Source organism: Pristis pectinata, chromosome 9 (assembly GCF_009764475.1).
Source record: "Pristis pectinata isolate sPriPec2 chromosome 9, sPriPec2.1.pri, whole genome shotgun sequence".
Taxonomy (NCBI): Eukaryota; Metazoa; Chordata; class Chondrichthyes; order Rhinopristiformes; family Pristidae; genus Pristis; species Pristis pectinata.
Window position 1 is genome coordinate 27434613 of NC_067413.1, and position 21076 is coordinate 27455688.

The 21076-nt window shown below is 41.8% G+C and overlaps 1 protein-coding gene across 1 annotated transcript in view; it reads left to right on the plus strand.

Annotated features, from left to right (window-relative positions):
* Window positions 1–20005, plus strand: part of tmie (transmembrane inner ear) — a 39998-nt gene extending 19993 nt beyond the window's left edge. Inside the window, exons 2-4 of the mRNA XM_052023473.1 lie at window positions 5944–6058; window positions 14428–14577; window positions 19899–20005. Of these exons, the coding sequence (XP_051879433.1) occupies window positions 5944–6058; window positions 14428–14577; window positions 19899–20005 (372 nt within the window). The remainder of the gene's footprint in view (window positions 1–5943; window positions 6059–14427; window positions 14578–19898) is intronic.
* The last annotated feature ends 1071 nt before the right edge of the window (window positions 20006–21076 follow it).

The following is a 21076-nucleotide window of genomic DNA, read 5'->3' on the forward strand; positions in this document are numbered from 1 at the left end:
TGTGATAGGACTGAATGTTATCACTGGGCGTGTAAAAATACGTGCTTTCAGAAAATATTGCCAAAGCACAGCATGTAAATTAGAAATTAGTGAGACAATTCAGATATATTAATTGCCAACAGCATTCAAATTTGGGGAATTAATAAAAAATATTAACTACACCCCGTAGCTGCATTTGAATGAACAGTGGTTAATTTGTAGGGAGTGATAAGCAATATGAAGATGACAAATGTCATCACTGTCATTTATTATTGGGATTTAAAGCAAATAAGTATTGGAGAATGGAAGGTTTGCCCTTTATTCTTATTTAATTTCCTTCATCTGTGGGGTTGTTTCATTAAAAGTTCTAAATACTTCTCCTTTCCATGACAAATCTGGTGTTGACTGACACTAGGAAGGCTTATTAGTAAGCTGGATGTGGTCAAAAAGAAAGGAGAATGACAAGGTAGGGCTCTTGCTGTGCCCTCTGTGCCACAGCTGCTGACCGTGAACTTAATCAGTGACCAGGGTGAAGGTTGATAGCTCAGGGTTACATCAAGATCACAGAGTGCAATAGTCGAGAAGTTAAGGTCACAGATGAAAAACACTACGATGTTGGAGGAACTCAGCAGGCCAGGCAACAACCGTGAAGAAAAGCAGGCTCCTGGCACATGGATCCCCCAAAAGTTAGATCTCCTTTAAGCTTTCTGTTCAGCCCTTGCTCCCACTACCGCCTCTCCCTTCCCCACTATGTCTCCTTCATTCCCTTCACTCTTGCATGCCAGTACTATCTTGACCCTCCAATGGCTGATTGAGACTCCAACCTCCTTACTCTCAGTGCCCCCGCCAGACCCAACATCCCCTTGCCCAGCTGAAGCTCCAACACACCCCTGGCTTCCCCCGGCCTCTGTCATTTGTAACCATCCATCGGTGATCCACAGCCTGTAATCTGTGATCTGCTTGAGATCCTCCAATAGCTCCACAATGATGGAGCCAGCAGAGAAGAGACGTCAGTGACTACTTCATTAAGCAAGGCCAGCTCCATTGTGTTCAGCACTTTGGGCCTCATATCCAATAAAAATATTGCTGTCAGGAGCCCATTAGTGTTTGGTACCTTTTGAGACAGGGAGAAATTTCAAGTCCCTATTAATATATCACCTTTCACCTGAAGATTTCTCCAAGTCCTTTATCATTGATTATGTAGCTGTGAATTGAAATCACACTTGTAATGCAGGGAGTATGACAGGAATAAATCAAAGGGACAAATCACCTGTGTAAGTGAAACTAGTTGAGGGACAATATTGTTCTTTTGCTCTTCATGAAATAATGCCATGAGGTTTTTCTAGCCAGCTGTGAGGTCAAGCAGGCTTCAGTCTATCATCTCACCTGACAAATGGGCACCTCTGACAATTCAGCATCCCCTCATCACTGCACTTGTGTCAGTCTAGAAATTGTGCTCAAATCTGCAGCAGGACTCTGAATTGACCTTGACTGAGAGTGCCTGGGCTCACCTTGAACCACACACCCCTCTACCTTTTACTTATGTCTTTTCATGCAGTTCATCAGCAAGCATATGCAAGCTCTGGTTACATGAAAGCATCTACCTTTATAACACCATTGCAGCTGCAAGGTGATGCAGTGATAAACAACCCAATTCCCGATAAGCTTAAATATTGTTATTACAAGTGGAACATAACCTATCGGTAAGCTTTTATAAAACTTCCTGTACTGATCTCCTTTATTCATTTGCTCTGACTCTGTGCCGATAAGAGATTTTTATCATGCAAAGTGCAATTATCCATGTCAGCTACAGTCCAATATTACATTTTGTGACCTGTCTGAAAGGAAAAATTAACACTTTGGCTTAGAAATCCATTGATGCCATGACTATTTTACAAGCAATGTGAGGGCATCCGAATTGTTCCGCCAGCTAACTGAAATACAGGAGTCCAGGGCTTGCATCTGAAACAGATATCGAGTCCTTTGCATTTACCAGTAAGGGAGGCTAAAGCCAGTGCCCCTTTACTAAAATTAGGCTCTCCTGAAGATAGCATATGTGGAGCTTACTGTGTGGATACCCAGCTCTAAAAATGGCCCATATGGTAGTTCCTAATGAATGATTGTTACTAAACAATTTATTTTTAAATGCATCACCAAATGTGAAACTGAAGGGTCCCTCTTGTATGAATTTCTTTTGGACTACACAGTTGCACAGCTGGTAGAGATGCTGCCTCACAGCTCCAGTGACTAAGGTTCAATCCTGACCTCCACTGCTGTCTGTAGGGAGTTTGCACATCCTCCAGACTGCATGGGTTTCCACTGGGTGCTCCAGTTTCCTCCCACAACCTAAAGACGTGCAGGTTGGTAGGTTGATTGCTCGCTGTAAAATACCCCAAGTGTATAGGTGAGTTGTAGAATCTGGCGGGAGTTAATGGAATTGTAGAAAAATAAAATGGGATTAGTGTAAATGGGTGCTTGATGCTCAGCAGGGACCTATTGGGCCTTGGGGCCTGTTTCTACGCTGTACGACACTATAGTTCAATCAGAGGGCTTCTGACAGAGATGCAAACTTACATTTGTTTTCCTGGAGAGTTATCAAGGACCCACAGTACACGTCCATACCTCTTTAATGAAGCAATTACTGGGTCCACTTCAAGCCTATGTGTTCCAGGATAAGCATCATTTTGCCCTGGTATGAGCCAATTTCAGATTAACCTGGAGCAGGAACTGGCCAACTCTCTCACCTGAAGGAGTACTGACTGATCAAACCACAAGGATGCTGGAGGAGGTGAGGCAGTATAAGAGGTGCCTCAGCTAACTCGGGATAGCACCTTCAGGATGGGAGAAAGTAATAAAAGTCCATTCATTGATAGGGTGACAAGCAGCCTGTAGTTCTAGTCCCGGCCAACAGATGGCAGGAGCAGAGCATTTTTTTAAATGTAGTTTAATATTTTTAAACAACTTCTTCCACTAGGTGATTATCAAGAAACTGTCCATGCTGGAAATCTGAAACAGTCAGCAGGTGAGGCAGAATCTGTGGAAAGATATTCTGCCTCACAGATTCTGCCTCGGAGAATCTATCCACAGATTCTGCCTCGGAGAACTTCATCAGAAGATGAAAACAAAGGGCCTTTAACCTGAAGTTCTCTTTCGACAGGTGCTGCCTGCCTTCCTGAGTGTTTCCAGCATTTTCTATTTTTATTTCTTTATGTCGTTTTCATTTCAAAGCTTTGTTGCTTTTGCTTTCCCATTTCTTTTTACATCTCAACATATTGCAACTAATTACCACCTTCCACTTCTCTCCCCTTGTTATCTTCTTCTCACCTTCCCTCAGTTGTTTTGTCCCTTTGCATCTTACCTTCACCCTCCCTCTCCTTCCCTGTTTTAACCTCTCTGACTCTCTTCTTTTAACCTCCTCCAATCTCCACCTTTTGTCTCTCCCACATCCCCTCTTTAACAAGAGGATTGAGCTTGCACACAACATTCACCAAGACCAAAGTCCTCTTCCAACCTTCCCAACCTCACCTCCATGTGCATCACTTTCTTCCACCAATAAAGATTCACGACAAGACACTGAAAAATGCAGACCACCTCTTGGCAAAGATAGACATCAGTGATGAAATCCATGTGCAAGCATACTTGTTGGCCATTTGAGGAAAAGGGTATTTGAAGATCAAGACTTCAGACCTGGAAATAACTCATGGTCTACTCTCAGCAGTGTTCCTTGCCCTCTTATATGCTTCTGAGACAGACTAACTATAGCAGGCACTGGAAAAATGCCACCAACAATATCCTCACAAAAGTCTCCAAATCCACTGAAAGGATAAACAAACTAACATGAGCCAGGCCACATCCCCATAATTGAGGTCCTCATTACTCTCAGACATTGGGCAGGCCACTTTGCTTGTATGCCTGACACCAGACTTTTGAAACAGACAGTCCATTCTGAGTTCTGTCATGGAAGGAGATTAACAAGAGGATAGAGAAAAAGCTTCAAGGGTGTGCTTTAAAAAAGTTCAAGGAACTCCTCGGAATCTCTGCCCAAGGCTAGTCAAAGTGGAGAGGAGCATTCACTCCTTCCACCATGTGCCCTGATGGAAAAAGCACAACAGCTCACAAACTACCACCCCCTCACTCCGTCAATCACTTCTTGCCCCATCTGTGACAGAGTCTGTCGTCCCCACATTGGCCTCATTAGCCACAAGAGGACCCACAAAACTAGAGCGGAACAAGTCTTCATCAATCTGAATGACTGCCTAAAAAGAGCAATAAAAATAGTACTGAGGAGATAGAGAGAGATCTGAATGAGTAAATACTTGTTGGTATAGATCCGTAATGATGGATTTCAAACTTTCTGCAATATTTCCTACAGATTAAATGAACATTAATTTAAAACAGGTTATGGTAAATCAACTATTTTATTCCTCTCCTGAATTTTATTTATATTGATTTTCCAATTCACCCTCACCTTTATTACAAAATTGTATAAAGATCCAAACTAATAAAACAAGAGACTGAAGAGTGGCATAGCCACAATATCCTTGCTGCCTCTTGTGTTCTAATGGATGTCACCCACATACAATACCCTGACCTCAATGCCTGAAAAGATCCTACTACTGAGTGAAGCTCCATTCCTTGAGTTTGTGGATATAAAACATACAGAATAATCTACATGGCTGGTGCTACTGGAGGTGCAGGCCGAAAGTATGTACAGTCAAGTAATATAAGTTTTCACATATTTTTTTTAGCTTCTAAGACATTCATTTCCCTCCAAACCATCCCCAGCTCTACAAGTTTTCATCACAGCATACAACATCAAGCTGATTAATGTGTGTAGCTCTTACAGCACAAATCTCATTCTTTGTTTCCTTCTAGTCTTCCTGTAATCTATTTAATCTCTTTCTGTTTATTTTTCTTTAGTTTTCTGTTGTTTTGTTAAATTAAATTTTCCTTTGGATCTGAGTGAAGTGCTCCCTCACAATAAGCTGTGTCACAGAGACAGGAGGTTACACGCAAGCATGTATTTATTTGATAGAAATTAATAACCTGGACATCTGCATACAAGATAGCATTTTACAATCTGTAGACAACACAAAAGTCTGAAGCACATTACAGTGAGGAGGATAACAGTACAGTTTCACAGATGTGATACAGACCTGTGAAATGGGTAGGCTGTGATCAGAAAAAATAATACAGAGGAGTGACACATTTTGGTTAGAAGAATGAAGAAAGGAGAAATGAACTAAGTAGGACAACTTCAAGATGGGTGCGGAAACAGGGAGTATGTGTACTAATCCTTGAATATGGAAAGGTGAGCCAAAAAGGTGGTTAAAAGCATATGGAATAGTATGGTTATAACAATGGAAGAAATGAGTACGAAAGCAAAGTTTTGCCAGATCTTTATAAATGATGGGTTATACCTCAGTTAAAGCAGGAGAGATTTGCTCCTGTGGTACTGAGGATGAAAGGCTTCAGCTATGGACAGAGAGTGGAGAAGCTGGGACTGTTTCTATCAGAATAAGGAAGATTAAAAGGAAAATTGATAAAGTTTTTTGGAATCCTGCTGCTTTAAAAAAATAAGTAATGAGCAAGTAATTCCAACAGTAGAAGGGTGGGAGACTAAAATGTACAGATGTAAGGTACATGGCATAAAAGAAGTATGGCGGGGGTGGAATTGTGGCAGTGAGATTTTACAGTTTCACTCTGGAATGCACTGTGTGAAAGGGCGGTTATCAAGAAATATGGAATTCAATGGGTAGGTTCAGTTGTGATGTAGCTCAACCCTCAATTAACAGTGTAGCACAATGGGGCTGAATAGATTCCTGTTCCCGCATCTGTTCCCACATTGCTGTAAAGCTGACATTGTGTCCTGTGAAATGAATTCAGTTGCAGGACTTCTACACTCTATAGCAAAAAAATGTATTAAAATCTGCATAGCCACCAGTGACATTCTTTCTCTTCTAGTCTACTACAATTCCTCCGAAAAAGCCAGATCCTGTGACATCAGAGACCGTGGTTTTCTGGGGCCTGCGACTATGGCAAGTGGTCGGTGTCTTCTCCATATTCGTCTTGGCCGTGAGTAAGTCAGCGCAACCAGTCAGTATGTGCGCAACATGTAATTCCAGATATGGCCACTGCTATATCTTTCCTGTTTTCGTTTTAGCTTTTAGTAAATTTGCCATATCCTCTATCTCCAAGCCAGATGGCATATTTAAAAGAGAGGTGAGTCCATTTCTTGCTCTCTTGTTGTCTAGGGCCTTTGGGCAAAAACAGCCTTAAATGTAACATCCACACTTTACAACAAATTAAAATACAGTTACTACCACACCCCTACTCAACCCATAACCTCTCACGCCCACCTCTTCACTCTGTAATTGTTGTCTCCATTTTCTCTTGGCTTCTGTCCCTCTTCTGGAAGGTTAATGGCAGGATTCTTAGCAGTGTGGAGGAACAGAGGGATCTTGGGGTCCACGTCCATAGATTCCTCAAGATTGCAGCGCAGGTTGATAAGGTTGTTAAGAAGGCGTATGGTGGGTTGGCCTTCATTAGTTGGGGTATTGAGTTCAAGAGCCGCTAGGTGATGTTGCAGCTCTATAGAACTCTGGTCAGACCACGCTTGGAGTATTGTGTTCAGTTCTGGCGCCTCATTATAGGAAGGATGTGGAAGCTTTAGAGAGGGTGCGGAGGAGATTTACCAGGATGCTGCCTGGATTGGAGAACATGTCTTATGAGGATAGGTTGAGTGAGTGAGGGCTTTTCTCTTTGGAGAGAAGGAAGATGAGAGGTTACTTGATAGAGGTGTACAAGATGATAAGAGGCATAAATCGAGTGGACAGTCAGAAACTTTTTCCAAGGGCAACAATGGCTAACATGAGGGGGCATAATTTTAAGGTGATTGGAGGAAGATATAATAGGGATGTCAGTGGTGAGTTTTTTACACAGAGAGTGGTGGGTGCATGGAATGCACTGCCGGCAGAGGTTGTGGGGGCAGATACATTAGGGACATTTAAGAGACTCTTAGATAGCCACTTGAATGATAGAGACATGGGGGGCTATGTGGGAGGGAAGGGTTAGCTAGATCTTAGAGCAGGATAAAATGTCGGCACAACATTGTGGGCCGAAGGGCCTGTACTGTGTTGTAATGTTCTATGTTCTAAGATGAAAGGATTCTGGAGTTTGGGAATATGGGGTTCAGTTGTAATAGGAAGGAGCACAGTCTTACCTTTTTCTAATTGGCCCTGTGTGAGTTTGTTTGGGACTGTAGAAGTTCATAGGACTATTTTGTAGAGGAGCAAGTGGATTCTTCTTGGTGTCCCAGCCAATATTTATCTCTCAGCTGACACTTGTTTACCTGGTCAAAATCACTTGGCTTTTTATGGACTATGCTATTTTGTTTCCCACCACAACCTCAAAAGTTCTTCATTATCTGTGAGGTATTTTGGGATGACTTAAAGTCATAAAAGGTGCTCCATTTCTTTGGTTAGATTCCAGTTATATATCCTGTCAAGGTAAAATATCACTAATGGAAACACGCCTTAAATTTATAACCTTGGGAATTTGTCTCTGGCCCTTTTCTTATGTGAAGCATTTCACTCTACAAGCAGAACTAATTCATGATGACTTTACATGTTCATAGAACAGGTTCCAAGGTAGCGGATGAATTGATTTTTGGTGTGCAGTGATCATTGTGCATAAATGCAGCAGGTTCAGAATCAGAATCAGAATCAGAATCAGGTTTATTTTCACTGACATATGTCACGAAATTTGTTGTTTTGCGGCAGCAGTACAGTGCAAGACATAAAGACATAAAAGTTAACTTACAGTAGTAAAATAAATAAATAGTGCAAAAGAGGAATAACGAGGTAGTGTTCATGGGTTCATGACCGTTCAGAAATCTGATGGTGGAGGGGAAGAAGCTGTTCCTGAAACATTGAGTATGGGTCTTCAGGCTCCTGTACCTCCTCCCAATGGTAGTAACGTGAAGAGGATATGTCCCTGGTGGTAAGGGTCCTTAATGATGGATGCTGCCGCCTTGAGGCACTGCCTCTTGAAGATGTCCCCAATGACAGGGAGGGTTGTGCCCGTGATGGAGCTGGCTGAGTCTACAACCCTCTGCAGCCTCTTTCAATCCCACACATTGGAGCCTTCATACCAGGCAGTGATGCAACCAGTCAGAATGCTCTCCACCGTACATCTGTAGAAATTTGCAAGAGTCTTTGGCGACGTACCAAATTTCCTCAAACTCCTAATGAAGTAGAGCTGCTGGTGTGCCTTCTTTGTGATTGCATTAATATGTTGGGCCCAAGATAGATCCTCTGAGATGTCGACACCCGGAAAATTGAAGCTGCTCGCCCTTTCTACCGCTGACCTCTCAATGAAGACTGGTCGTCTCCGGACTTCCCCTTCCTAAAGTCCACAATCAATTCCTTGGTCTTGCTGATGTTGAATGCGAGGTTGTTTTTGTGACACCACTCAATCAGCCAATCTATCTCACTCCTATACGCCTCCTCATTGTCATCTGAGATTCTCCCACCAACAGTGGTGTAATCGGCGAATCTATAGATGGCATTTAAGCTGTGCCTAACCACACAGTCATGAGTGTAGAGAGAGTAGAGCTTGAGGTGCACCTGTGTTGACTGTCAGTGAGGAGGAGATGTTACTACCGACCCGCACTGACCGTGGTCTGCCGATAAGGAAGCTGAGGATCCAGTTTCAGGGGAAGGTACAGAGGCCCAGGTTTTGAAGCTTGTTGATTAGTACTGAGGGGCTGATGGTGTTGAACGCCGAGCTGTAATCGATAAACAGCAGCCTGATGTATGTTTTGCTGTTGCTTAGATGCTCCAAAGCTGAATGGAGAGCCAGTGCGATTGTGTCCGTTGTAGATCTGTTGTGGCGGTAGGCAAATTGCAGCGGGTCCAGATCCTTGCTCAGGCAGGAGTTAATTCTAGCCATGACCAACTGCTCAAAGCACTTCATCACAGTAGATGTGAGTGCTACTGGGAGATAGTCATTGAGCCAGCTCACTCTGCTCTTCTTGGGCACCAGTACGATTGATGCCCTTTTGAAGCAGGTGGGAACATTCCAACCAGTTGGTCCGCGCAGATTTTCAGTACCCTGCCAGGTACACCGTCGGGGCCTGACACCTTGCGAGGGTTCACCCTCTTGAAGGATATTCTGACATCGGCCTCCAAGACAGAGATCACAGGGTTGCCAGATGCTGTGGGGATTCGCACAGGTGCAGTGTTATTCTCCCTTTCAAAGCATGCATAAAAGGCGTTGATCTCATCAGTGACTGAAGCATCGGTTCCGTTCGGTTTCACCTTATAAGAAGTAATGGCATGCAAACCCTGCCACAGCTGTCGTGCATCTGATTGTGTCTCTAACTTCACATGGAATTGCCTTTTCATTCTCACGATGGTGTTCTGTAAGTCGTACCTGGACTTCTTGTAGGGTTCTGGATTGCCGGTTTGAATCAAAAGAGCATTGGAGCAGCAGCATTACAAGAAATTATCAAGGTTTTTTTAATATCTACTGAGTAATTCCTACTGAGGCCTATTCTATTTAAACACCTTAGCTGTCATGTTACTGTTTATGGTGACATTCATCTAACTTCACACTGTGACACCAGCACAGTGGAACTTGTCTGTAATGTAGCTCAGACAGATTCATTGAATCTAAGGACATTGTGTGCTGTCTATTGACAATAATTCTTCTTGTACTTTTCCCATGTAGAGTGTTTGATAGCATAGTCCAGAGAGAGTTTTACTTTGTACCCAACCCAGTCTGTCCCCAAGGAATGACTGTTTGATGAGTTGGTGTGGAAGGTTATTCTATGTCACCTTACTTCTGTTTATGTCTTGAGGATGGGCAGTTAATTTAAAGTATAGGGAAAGATTGACATTGCATTAAGGCCATTCTTTATGTGACCTGGAGTATTTAATGGGCAGCATAGCCCTCAGACAAACTAATAGAAGGCAAGTCCTCCTTTTCCAACTCTATTTATTGAAACTTTGTAGGAGTAGAATTTTTTGGGGGGGATTTCTATTGAAGCTAAATCTTTGGAAAATCTGAGCACAGTTTGATAGATTGTCATTCCGTCTCACTGATCAGCCCTGACGCCAGTATGTCCCACTGGAAACATAATTGCTATGGAAATAAATTACATTTGGCATCTCCCTACTCTGGCAGAGACTGGTTGAGAGGAAGCAGGCAGTGCCCTGGGCTCTCATCACGTACACGAGTCTTTGAATCAGACTTGGTCTTGTCTAGGTGGTAGGATATCCGAGTCAAGCACAAACACGCAGTGACAGATATCACCCATGGCACAGCATTAAGACTGATTACAGCAGGGACACAAGAGCACAGCTAATTACTGCTTCCCCACCTATGGTTAGGCTTAAGGTTAGGCTGGCAGGGTGCTCCCTGAAGACCATTTATCAGCATTCCCATGATAGCTTGATCACTAAGTTGCTACCAAAAAAAAAGTGTTTTTCTTTCTCTGTTGTGACAACAGAGATTTAAACCTTGGAAACTTCAACAGAAGGGCCTACCGCTCTCTTGAGGCAGAGAGTTCTGGGTTTCAATTTGTGGGTCAGAGTTACAATTAGGGTTCCCTAATATCTTCCTGATTTTTGTGCTGGAGGTTTAAGTCTTACTTTTAGATTGTGTCCTGTTCTGTATTTCCTCACTGGAGAAGATGTTTTTTTTCTGTATCTACCCTATCAAATCCTTTCATTAATTAAAAGCCTCATTCAAATAATTCACCTTAAGTACTCAAGGACATTTAAGCCAATTTAGGCAATAGGTCATCATAATTTATTCCTTAAATGAAAAGCAAGTTAGTGCAAGTTGCGAAGAATGGGGAGCGAGAGATGGATAGGACACAGGAAATATCTGTGATGGAGTGAAGCCAGGTCAAATGGGTTAACAGGGGCAGTTAAATGATGATTTTTCTTGTTTGCCTGTGTTATGTTTTGCTGATTCTGTGGCTGTGGACATACTCAGCAGGTGAGGCTGTACTAATGGAGAGAGAAAAACTGAGCCAAAATCACAGAAGGAAAACTGACAACAGAAATGGCCACACAGAGAAAGTGGGTTACCTAAAGTTAGAGAATTGATTTTGAGTCCGGAAGGATGCAATGAGTCCCAACAGAAGATGCGGTGCTGTTCCTTAACTTGTGTTGCACCTCATTGTGTTTAAATTATCAGGATGATTCTCCATGCCACATTTTATCGTCCTCTTTTTCCCCAATTGTTTCTGCCAGTGCAGGTCTACTGACACACATTGTAGCCAGGAAATCTTTTAGCACCCAAGTGGTTTTTCTCTCCTGAATGTGGTTTGGAATTCCTGTGGTCAGAGCCATTAATCTGCAATGCTCATTTGAAGCTTTGAAGATTTTCTTCAAGCCATCATTGTTTCTCAGGGTCAAAACATGTCGGTTGTTGCAACAGTCCTTTGTTGCCTGTTGCACTACATTTGGAGGTAGCATGTGAGAAAGGCTTCTGTTGTTGGTTAGTATTACCTTTGATTATCTCTAGGTTATTGAACATGGGTGTATACTTTATTGCAGACTAATAGCAACTGATGGGTGTGCTTACATTGCAAATAAGCAGAAAAATTACATCATGTGCACTCATGACACCTTTGCTTATTTATATGCAAATATACCAAAATGAAGCAGCACTGTCCTGTGGTCCCAAAAAGCGAGCAGTGCTACAATAACCACAGCATCATTGCCACAGAAATGGATGCTTTCACTTTATCAGATCGATGATCACTGACTGATTTTAACCTTACCCAAGCAGATCCCAACCATGCTAATTCACTAGATTTTGCCTGGAGCAAATGGGGAGGTGTGGGTTTCCAGGAGAGACGTTGTTATGACATGGTACCCTGATTCTAACACATTAAAAAGGTCGAACTGAGAGAACTGCCCTGATCCTCTGTCAACAGTCTGAAGACTGGAAGTCCCACCAGAACCCAGCTTTAATTGACAATTCATCCCCCATACTCAACTGTCCTTTTGAATCTGTTCCACTCACAAAGATGGAAGAGCAATCCAAGAATTATATCGATGGGATGATGACAGAAAAAGTACTTCTGGTGGAGAAATGCAGGATATGAGGATCTAAGCCTAAAATTAGAAGTAGGTCACTCAAGAGTGAATTGAGGAAATGCATTTTCCATATAAAGGGAACTGAAAATCTGGAAGCACTCTCCATGTCAGCTGTAAGTTCAGGAACAGTGGAAGTTCAAGGTCAAGTCTGCTTCAAGATGGACTTAGCATTAGTCCTAAACTTAAAAACTTGGATATCTATACCAATTACTGGATCGTTGCAAGTGCTACAAAAGTAAGAAACCAGCTGAAAACCTGCAAAGTTGGGGCCTGCTAAGTGGAATAGAGAAGCCACTGCCTACGCAAAAATGAGGCCCACTTCCAATGGTATTGGCTGCACTTCAAACCCACTCTTGACATACATTCCTGATTTGTTTGTTTTCATTCAGTTCTTTGACTGTACCCAGAGATATGATGCCAACATGAATTCATAGCAGAGGATGGAAATCATGTTCTTATTTTGGCAAGTTAATGACTTTTTTAATCATGGGAATTACTGGAAACTGGTTTCCATCTGCAAGTTCTTCAAAACTATCCCAAGCTGGATGTCAGAATCCCATAAGAACCATAGATGATGAGTTTTTACTTAGTACTGATTTGCCCTCCTTCAATCAGTTTTATTATGCTGGGGATAGAGTCAGTCATTGAATGTTCTTGCTTGATCCAATTGTGCTTTCCCAGGATAAACTGTGGTCTACATAACTAAAACCCCACTCCCCATTCCCAATATCTATGAGTGAAAGGAGACACCAATCATGATATAATTCTGTGTCACTTGTGCTGCTGATGGATAAAACTGTCTCTGCACTAATCAATGAGATGGATTGACGATCACATTGTACTCATACACTTCAGTGCTTCAGCTTCAACAAAAGCAAAATATTTCTACATCTTTGAATACCCTGGGTGCAGTTCATTCCCTCTCATCCAGTTTTTTGTAAAAGAAAGAAGACTCATTGTGTAAATATTTTTGGTAGTAAGTATGATGTAATATTAAACTCCACAATGGATGGTGAAAGATCAGAATGTGATCCCAACCCTTCTGGCATAGGGCTGCTGCACCTTCATACGGAAGCGAATGGTTGGGGTTCCTGATTGTAAACAGGATGCTTATTAACAGATTTATCTCAGTATTCTACAGGGCAATAAGATTATGATGTCTTATCAAAAATGCCACTTCTGTTACACACAATTCCCTCACTGCTTTATTATGTGCTGATCTTTCAGAGTGGGTCTGAGCCCACAACCTAATGACAGATTTAGGACAGTTTTGTCACTGGAACAAATAGGATTTTAAGTATTGAGTTTATCCACGTTGGATAATCACTGAGTGTTCAATATAGCCTGAAACTGCTTCAAATGACAGTAAAGCAACAGTCTGAATTGGGAGAAGAGATTTGAGATTGAAGAAAACAGAAGAACAGCAGTGAGCAAGAGCAATGATTATGGTACTTCAGTGTATTCCCATCTGATTACTATGTGAGGCATGTGAGGCAGCAACACACTTTCAGCCTGGGATAGAGTTAAACAAATAAAAAATGGACAAAAGAATGCATAAAAAAAAGATTGTTCCTGATTATGTGAGCATTAGTTACAGACGATACAGAACCGAGAGTACAGTTGTGATGTTTGTTACCACCCAGAACTAAATCCTACAATAATCTGGCATATTTGGGACATTGTTGGTGTCAGACTAGCAGATTTTCTGGGCTGCTGAATCTCATTAATTCCTCAGCACCTATTAACTCACTTTTTAAGATGCTAGGCAGTATAGTAACATATCTTCCAGTGAATCAGGCAATTTTAAAGGGAGTGTGGGAACTGGGGCCTTGGTGAGTGGAAAGCGAGCAGGGGAACCAGAGCCCTGGTTAATGGTAACAGAGCACATGAACCGTGTACTAGTGAATGGAAGGGAGTACGAGAACCAAGGCCCTGGAGAGTGGAAACGGAGCATACAACCAGGGTACCTGGTAAGTGGAAGGAAGTGTAGAAACCAGTATCCTAAGAAGTGGAAAGAGAGCACTACAAATATCACCCAGTGAGCCAGATTTTGAACAACTGGGATTTCCGGATAGTTGGATAGCAGATTATTGGAATTTTGCTGTGAAAGAGACCTAAAGATGCAAGTAGTACCATTGGATCTTTGCCATCCACTTGAGAAGACAGTCAGGACCTCTGCAGTACACTGGAGGGTCAGCTTAGAGTTTATGCTTATCTCTAGATAAGGGCTTGGGTTCATGAACTTATGACACAAAGGCAAATACTACAACCATTCAATAATCAGCAAATTGCTTTATTCGGAAAGTCTTGAGATCTTTTTGTTTCTTTTCAGTAATCGTACTATGTTGCATCTTCAAGTGTCGAATACCTAGGACAAAGAAGGAAATTGAAGCACGTTATGCCCAGCGTCAAGCTGCAAAGAAGTACGCCAACACTTTGGATAATGTCCCTCCACTGAATGAACTGACAGAGATGCCAGGAGGTAAGCTAATTATCCACAAGCAGTTTCGAAAGCCAACCTCTATGAAGGGTTTAATGTTTGAGCACATGGTCTTTGACTGTTGGCACTTTCAGCTGCTTAGTAACAGCAGCTTACAAAAATTGTGAAGTTTAAGTTTGGGTAGCATGAAGTATTTTAATTAAAGAAACAAAACAATGCAAGGCAAAAAAAAATCAGATGCCAGAAATATATAAGAAAAGGCTGAGAGTGAATGTGTCCAAAAGAATTGCATCCATAAATCTTTGAAAGTGGCAGGGCATGATCAGATATTGGTTAGTAAAGCAAATGGGATCCTTAGAGTCATAAGAAGAGGCACAAAGTCCATAATCAAGGAGGTTATGCCTGGTTAAGTCACAGCTAGAAAATTGTGACCAATTATGTTCAGCTTAGGAAGGTTCTGAAGACCCTGAAGATGGTGCATAAAATATTTACTGGAACCATTCAAGGGATCAGGGGTTCCAGCTGCAAGATTAGACAAAAGAAACTGGGATTGTTTTCTTTGGATCAAAGGAGGTTGAGAGGTGTTAAGATGAGGAAAATAGAGGGAAGCCATTCCCATTAGTGGATGGTTCAAGGACCATGGGTGAAAGCAAACATTTAAAGTTTTGGAAAAGGATTGAAAGGGAATTTCTTTGCATTCATAATTTTTGGACATGATGCTGCTGGCAAGGCCAACGTTCATTATTCATCCCAAATTGCCCTTGAGAATCTGACAGTGAGTTGCTCTCTTGAACTGATGCAATCCCTCTGGTGAAGATACTCCCACAGTGCTGTTGGGTAAGGAGTTTTGGGACTTAGACCCAGTGACAATGATTGAATCACGGTACATTTCCAAGTCAGAATGGGATGTTACTTGAAGGGGAACCTGCAGTTGATGGTGCTTCAAAGTGCCTATTGCCTCTGTCCTTCTTGGTGGTAGAGGTTGTGAATTTGTGTGTTGTCCAAGTAGCTTAGATGAGTAACTACAAAACATTTTGAAGATGGTGTGGATGGCAGCCACAGTACACTAGTAGTGGAGCAAATGAACAGTTAGGTTATTTTGTCCTGGATAGTGTCAAGCTTCATGTTGAAGCAGCACTTATCCTGGCAAGTGGAGGTTGCTTGAAGGTGATGGAAAGGCTTGGGGCATAAGGAGATGCCCTCTGACCTGCTGTGTTGCCACAATATTTATAAAGCTGTTTTGGTTAAGATTCTGATCAATAGTGATGTCCAGGATGTTGATGCTGAGGACTTGGTGATTGTACCATCATTGAATTGCAAGGATAGATGGTAGACCTGTTGGAGATAGTCATTGCCTGACACTTCTTTGCTGCGGACGTTACTGGACACTTATCAGCCACTGCCTGAATATTGTTTCAACCTCGCTGCATGCTGGCATACACTGCTTCATTTGCTGAGAAGTTGTGAAAGCAATCTGACCATCAGCAAATATCCGTGTTTCTGCCCTTATGGTGCAAGTAAGGTCAATAATGAAACTGCTGATGATGGTTGTGCATAGACACAGCCTGGAGAACTTATGCAGTGATGTCTTGGGGCTGAGATGACCGACCTTCATCAATCACAACCATCATCCTTTGTCCAAGGAAGGATTCAAAATATTGGAGTGTTTACCTCTTGATGCCCATTGACTTTAATTTTCCAGGGCTCGTGATGTTACATACGGTCAACTGTTTCCTTGATAGCTAGTATAGTTCCTCTCATGTCACTTCTGAAATAGCTTATAGGTCTATGTCTGGACTAAGACTGTGATGAGGTCTGGGTCTGAATGGTCCTGGCAAAACCAATACTGGGCATCAGTGAACAGGTTATTGATGAGTAAGTGCTGCTTGATAACACTGTCAAGGACGCTTCCCTCACTTTGTTGATGACAGAGAGTAGAATGATTGGGCAGTAATTAGATGGGTTGGATTTGACCTGTTTATTGTGAAGAGGACATATCTGAGCAATTTTCCACATTGTTGGATAGATGCCAGAGGCATGAATAATTCTAGTGCACAAGTCTTCAGTACAGTGATGTTTGCTATAACCTTTGCTATATCCAGTGATCTCAGCCATTCTTGGTGCCATGTGAAATGACTCGAATTGGTTGACGACTGGCTCCAGTGACAGTGGTGATCTCAGGACAAAGTTGAGGTGGCACTTTGGGCTGAACATGTTTGCATATGTTTCAGCCTTGTCTTTAGCACTAACATGCTGGATCCTGCATCACTGAGGGTGGGGATGTTCTTAGAGTCTCCTTTTTACATTAGCTAATTAATTTTACAACATTTATATCTGGATGTGGCAGCACTGCAGAGCTTTAATCTGATCTGTTTGTGGTGGGATTGTCTATTTTTAGCAATTGCTTATTCTATTTGCCATTCAGTACACGTGTTGCAGCTTCACCAGGTCGGCACCTCATTTTTTGGTATGCCTGGTGCTGCTCTAAGCATTGTCTCATCGAACCAGGATTGATTCTCTGGGTTAATTGCAAAAGTTAGGAAATCACAGATGGTGCTGCTGATGGTCAATAGCACCTCATGGATGCCTATTTCCAGTTGCTAGATATGTTCTGAGAGTTCCTCAATTAGCACCAGTAGTTCCACACAACATGATGAATGATGTACTTGGTAAGAAGATAGGACCTTGTCCCTACAAGGGCCGTATAGCCATCATTTCTCCCAAAGCTGCCAGGGAGAGCGCATCCACCACAGGTAGATTGGTGAGCACAAGGTCAGAGAGGCTTCTCCCTGGTGTTGGTTGGCTCACTACCTGTCAAAGACCCAAATGGGCAGCTATGTCCTTCAGGACCTGGTCAGCTCAGTCAGTATGATGCTACCAAGCCATTCTTGGTGAAATCCCCCACTCAGGATACATGCTATGGACTTACTACCTTCAAAGCTTATTGCAAATGTTGGTCAAAATGGAATAATACTGATCCATCAGCTGAGAGAAAATGATAGGTAGTAATTCAGGAGAGGTTTGCTTGCCATGTTTGACCTGCTGCCATGAGGCTTCATTGGGTCTGTTGTCAATGTCAAGGATTCACAGAGCTACTTCCTCCCACCTGCATACTGCCCCTCTGCTGATCCTGTCCCATAGATGGTGGTGAAGAAGTTTGGCAGATTGTCTGTAAGCTATGATTCTGTAAATACAACTCTATCTGAATGCTGCTTGACTGACTGACTGTGGGGCAGCCCTCTCAACTTAGATAGTGTTTGGATTGATGTGGGTAGCCCACTCACTCTTATTCTTTTTCTCTTTAACATGGTGGCTCTGGTTCAACAACAGAGTTGTTCACTAGTTCACTGAACAGTTAACCACACTGCGGTATGTCTGGAGTCATAAGTAGGACAGACTAGGCAAGAATAGAAGAACATTTGTGAGCCAGATAGGTTTTTACGACAATTGGCAGCTTTATGATCATCATTACTGAAGCTGGTTGTGTTTTTTTTGGCTAACTGCCAGATTATTAATTGAATTTTAAGTCCACATCTGCTATTATAGAATCTGAACTCACACTTGTGAATTGTCAATCCTGGCCTTTGGATTATTGATCTGGTAACATAATACCTCACCACCATCGCATGTGAGGAAATCCTTTTTTTCTTGCAGGGAGTAGTTATGATATGGAACTCACTGGCTGTAATATTGGTAGAAATACAGTCAATCAGGGCTTTCAAAAGAGAATTGGGTAGGTACTTAAGGATGAATAATGTTCAAGGCTGGGGGAAAGGTGGGGGGGAGGTGAATGGGATGATTGCTCTACCTGGAATAGGCACAGACCTGATGGGCTGAAGGACCACCTTCTGTGCCATAATGATTTATTGTTCTACATCTCTTATGGTGCAGAATCTGCCTGATGACTCATATATATAAAATATGGAAATTAGCCTGCCATATGCTAAAGATTAAATCAGATTTTATCAGACATTTCATTTCATTATTTCACCATCTAATTAAACGTGACTGCCTGCATGTAATTCCCTTATTCTGATTTATGTACTTCACAATTAGATCACCGTCACATTAGTGCTTACCTTCCTTCTCTGCTGTTATAGCTAATTGAAATGTTTCTGTCTGAGGTGCCCTGGGGTTGAAATTCCTGTTGAAACTTTAAGGTTTGAGACAGTTCATGTGTAGCTAGCTGATCGCAGCTGAATCAGCAATCGAAACAACTGGATTTGATATTCTGGGTTGGAGATGAAGAAATTTTATAAAATAACAGTCAGTATTTCTACTCTGGATTGCTTAGCTGAAACCAGAAACAGGAATACTGTGTACAGTATTGGTCCCCTTATTTAAAAAAGGATATTAATAATACATTGAAAACAGTTCTGAGAAGGTTTACCAGACTAACAGCTGGAATAGAAGGATTGTCTTATGAGGAAAGATTAAACAGGCTGGGTTTGAATCCACTGGAATTTAGAAGAGTGAGAAGGAAATTGATGAAACATTTAAAATCCCGAGAGTTCTTGACAGGGTGGCTGAGGATATTTCTTCTTGTGGGAAAATCTAGAGCTAGAGTTCTCTGTTTAAAATGAGGGATCATTCATTTAAGAGGGAAAAAGGTAGAATATTTTTCTGAAAGAGGATGGTGAGTCTTTGGAATTCTTTTCCTCAAAGAGTCAGGCAAAGTCTTTGAACAGTTTGTAAGGCAGAGGTAGGCAGACGCTTGATGAGTAGCAGGATGGAAGATTATCAAGGGGGTAGAGGAATGTGGTTACACTCAGATTAGCAACAATCCTATTAAATGGCCGAGCAGATTTGAAGGGCTGGCTGGTCTAGTCCTGCTCTTAATCTGTATGTTTGCTTGGAAAGTGTGTGCACTGATGTGTGCTTTAGCGTACACGTGAGTCTGTCACACATAGTAACACATCCATTAATGCAAATACATCTGGATCTGTGCCAGTGTGTCGATGAGTGCACACTTATCTCCTTGTGTGGATGCTGCTGCAAGCATGCGTGAGTTTGTGCCGAAATTTGTATGGGCAATTGCAAACATTTGTGTAGTCCATCTGTGTATGGACATCCAAGGGTATTTTTTGTGCACATTAATTCATATGTATGTGTGCCAAGAGTTTAGAAAAGACAGGATCCAGTCAGGTTATGATGTTCTTCAGAAAGAAGTAATCAAATTGGTGGGGCAATGGAAGATCTACAGTCCCTGTTGATCTGTACTCTGGCTCCAGAATTTAAAGAATAAAATGGAGAGAGATTTATGCAGAAAAATAAAACACCAGAAAAAAAGCATTATGTTTTTGTTTCTTAGTTCTGATCTTCTCTTTCTTTTCCTCTTCCTCTTTCTTTCCACTGAATCCTAGATTCTTCTGACACTATCCCTCTGCAAACTGTCTCTGGTCAACTCCAGCACAGATCTGTCCACTCTCTTCCAGTCCTTCAAGAAGAAGATGAAATGGCTCCTCTCTGAAATTAAGACCACTACTCACTCGGCTGTCTTCTGTACATTTATTATAATCCTTCTACCAATAGGGATCTCTAGTAGATACTCCTGCCTCTCCACCTGTTCCAGCCCCAAATTCTCCAGCTCTAAATTAAGAACTTTCAGTGAGTTGCCTTTTAATTGAAATGTATTTGTCATAAGTTTCAATGGGTGCATGCTGTAAATGTCTACATGGCAACATCTTTTTTTTTAATGGAAAGAATCCTCTATTGTGTCCAAAATGTGAGCTAAGGTGGAAAGTTTTGGGCTGGAGTGCAGAGGCAGTGATCTTACCTCCCTGTCAGTGCAGGAGCTCTATTTTTAAACTTGATCAACAGGTGTGGTAGTTTATCAGTTATGTAATGTGGATGCAATAAATCGCCATTTCTTGCTTCTCAAGGACTCTGTTGGTAATTTCAGTTTGTCCTTTAGATTCAATAATGGGATTCACCTTCCCACACTATCTGTATATTCCTTGATCTCCTAGATTAAAAAAACTATAGATCTTTGCTTTAAACAATCCCAATGATAGAGCATATACATCCCCCAGGGTGAAGAATTCCAAATACTTAAACCTCACTGAATAAAGAAATTTCTTCTCAACTCATTTTTAAAAACATTGACTCCTAATCTTCTCAACTCAAAAACTCAGACTACTGCTAATCTCCTAACCTGATTTGTAATGGTTGCTCAAATCGAAACCTCACTCCTAGTGGTCAATTGCATGCAAAGCCATAATGCCTGCTACTTTCCCACACCTAAGCACTGAATCCTGTTTTTAAAATCTTATTTTTTGGCAATTTAACCCCTATTTTACTGTGGGTTTTAACAGTCTGAATTAGCAGCATAGTAGCATAGGTGGTGTGGGACATGAAACGTAGGAATTACTACAAAAAGAGTCATGTTCCACCTAAAAATATAACAGCATGAGAAATAGAACAACAGTGCATCTAAGCTGGAGAATTCCAAATATTCATGACCTTTGGAGTGAACATTTCTCTTCATCTCAATCCTAAATGGCTAAACCTTTATTCTAAGACCTTGAAATTTAAGTTTAGA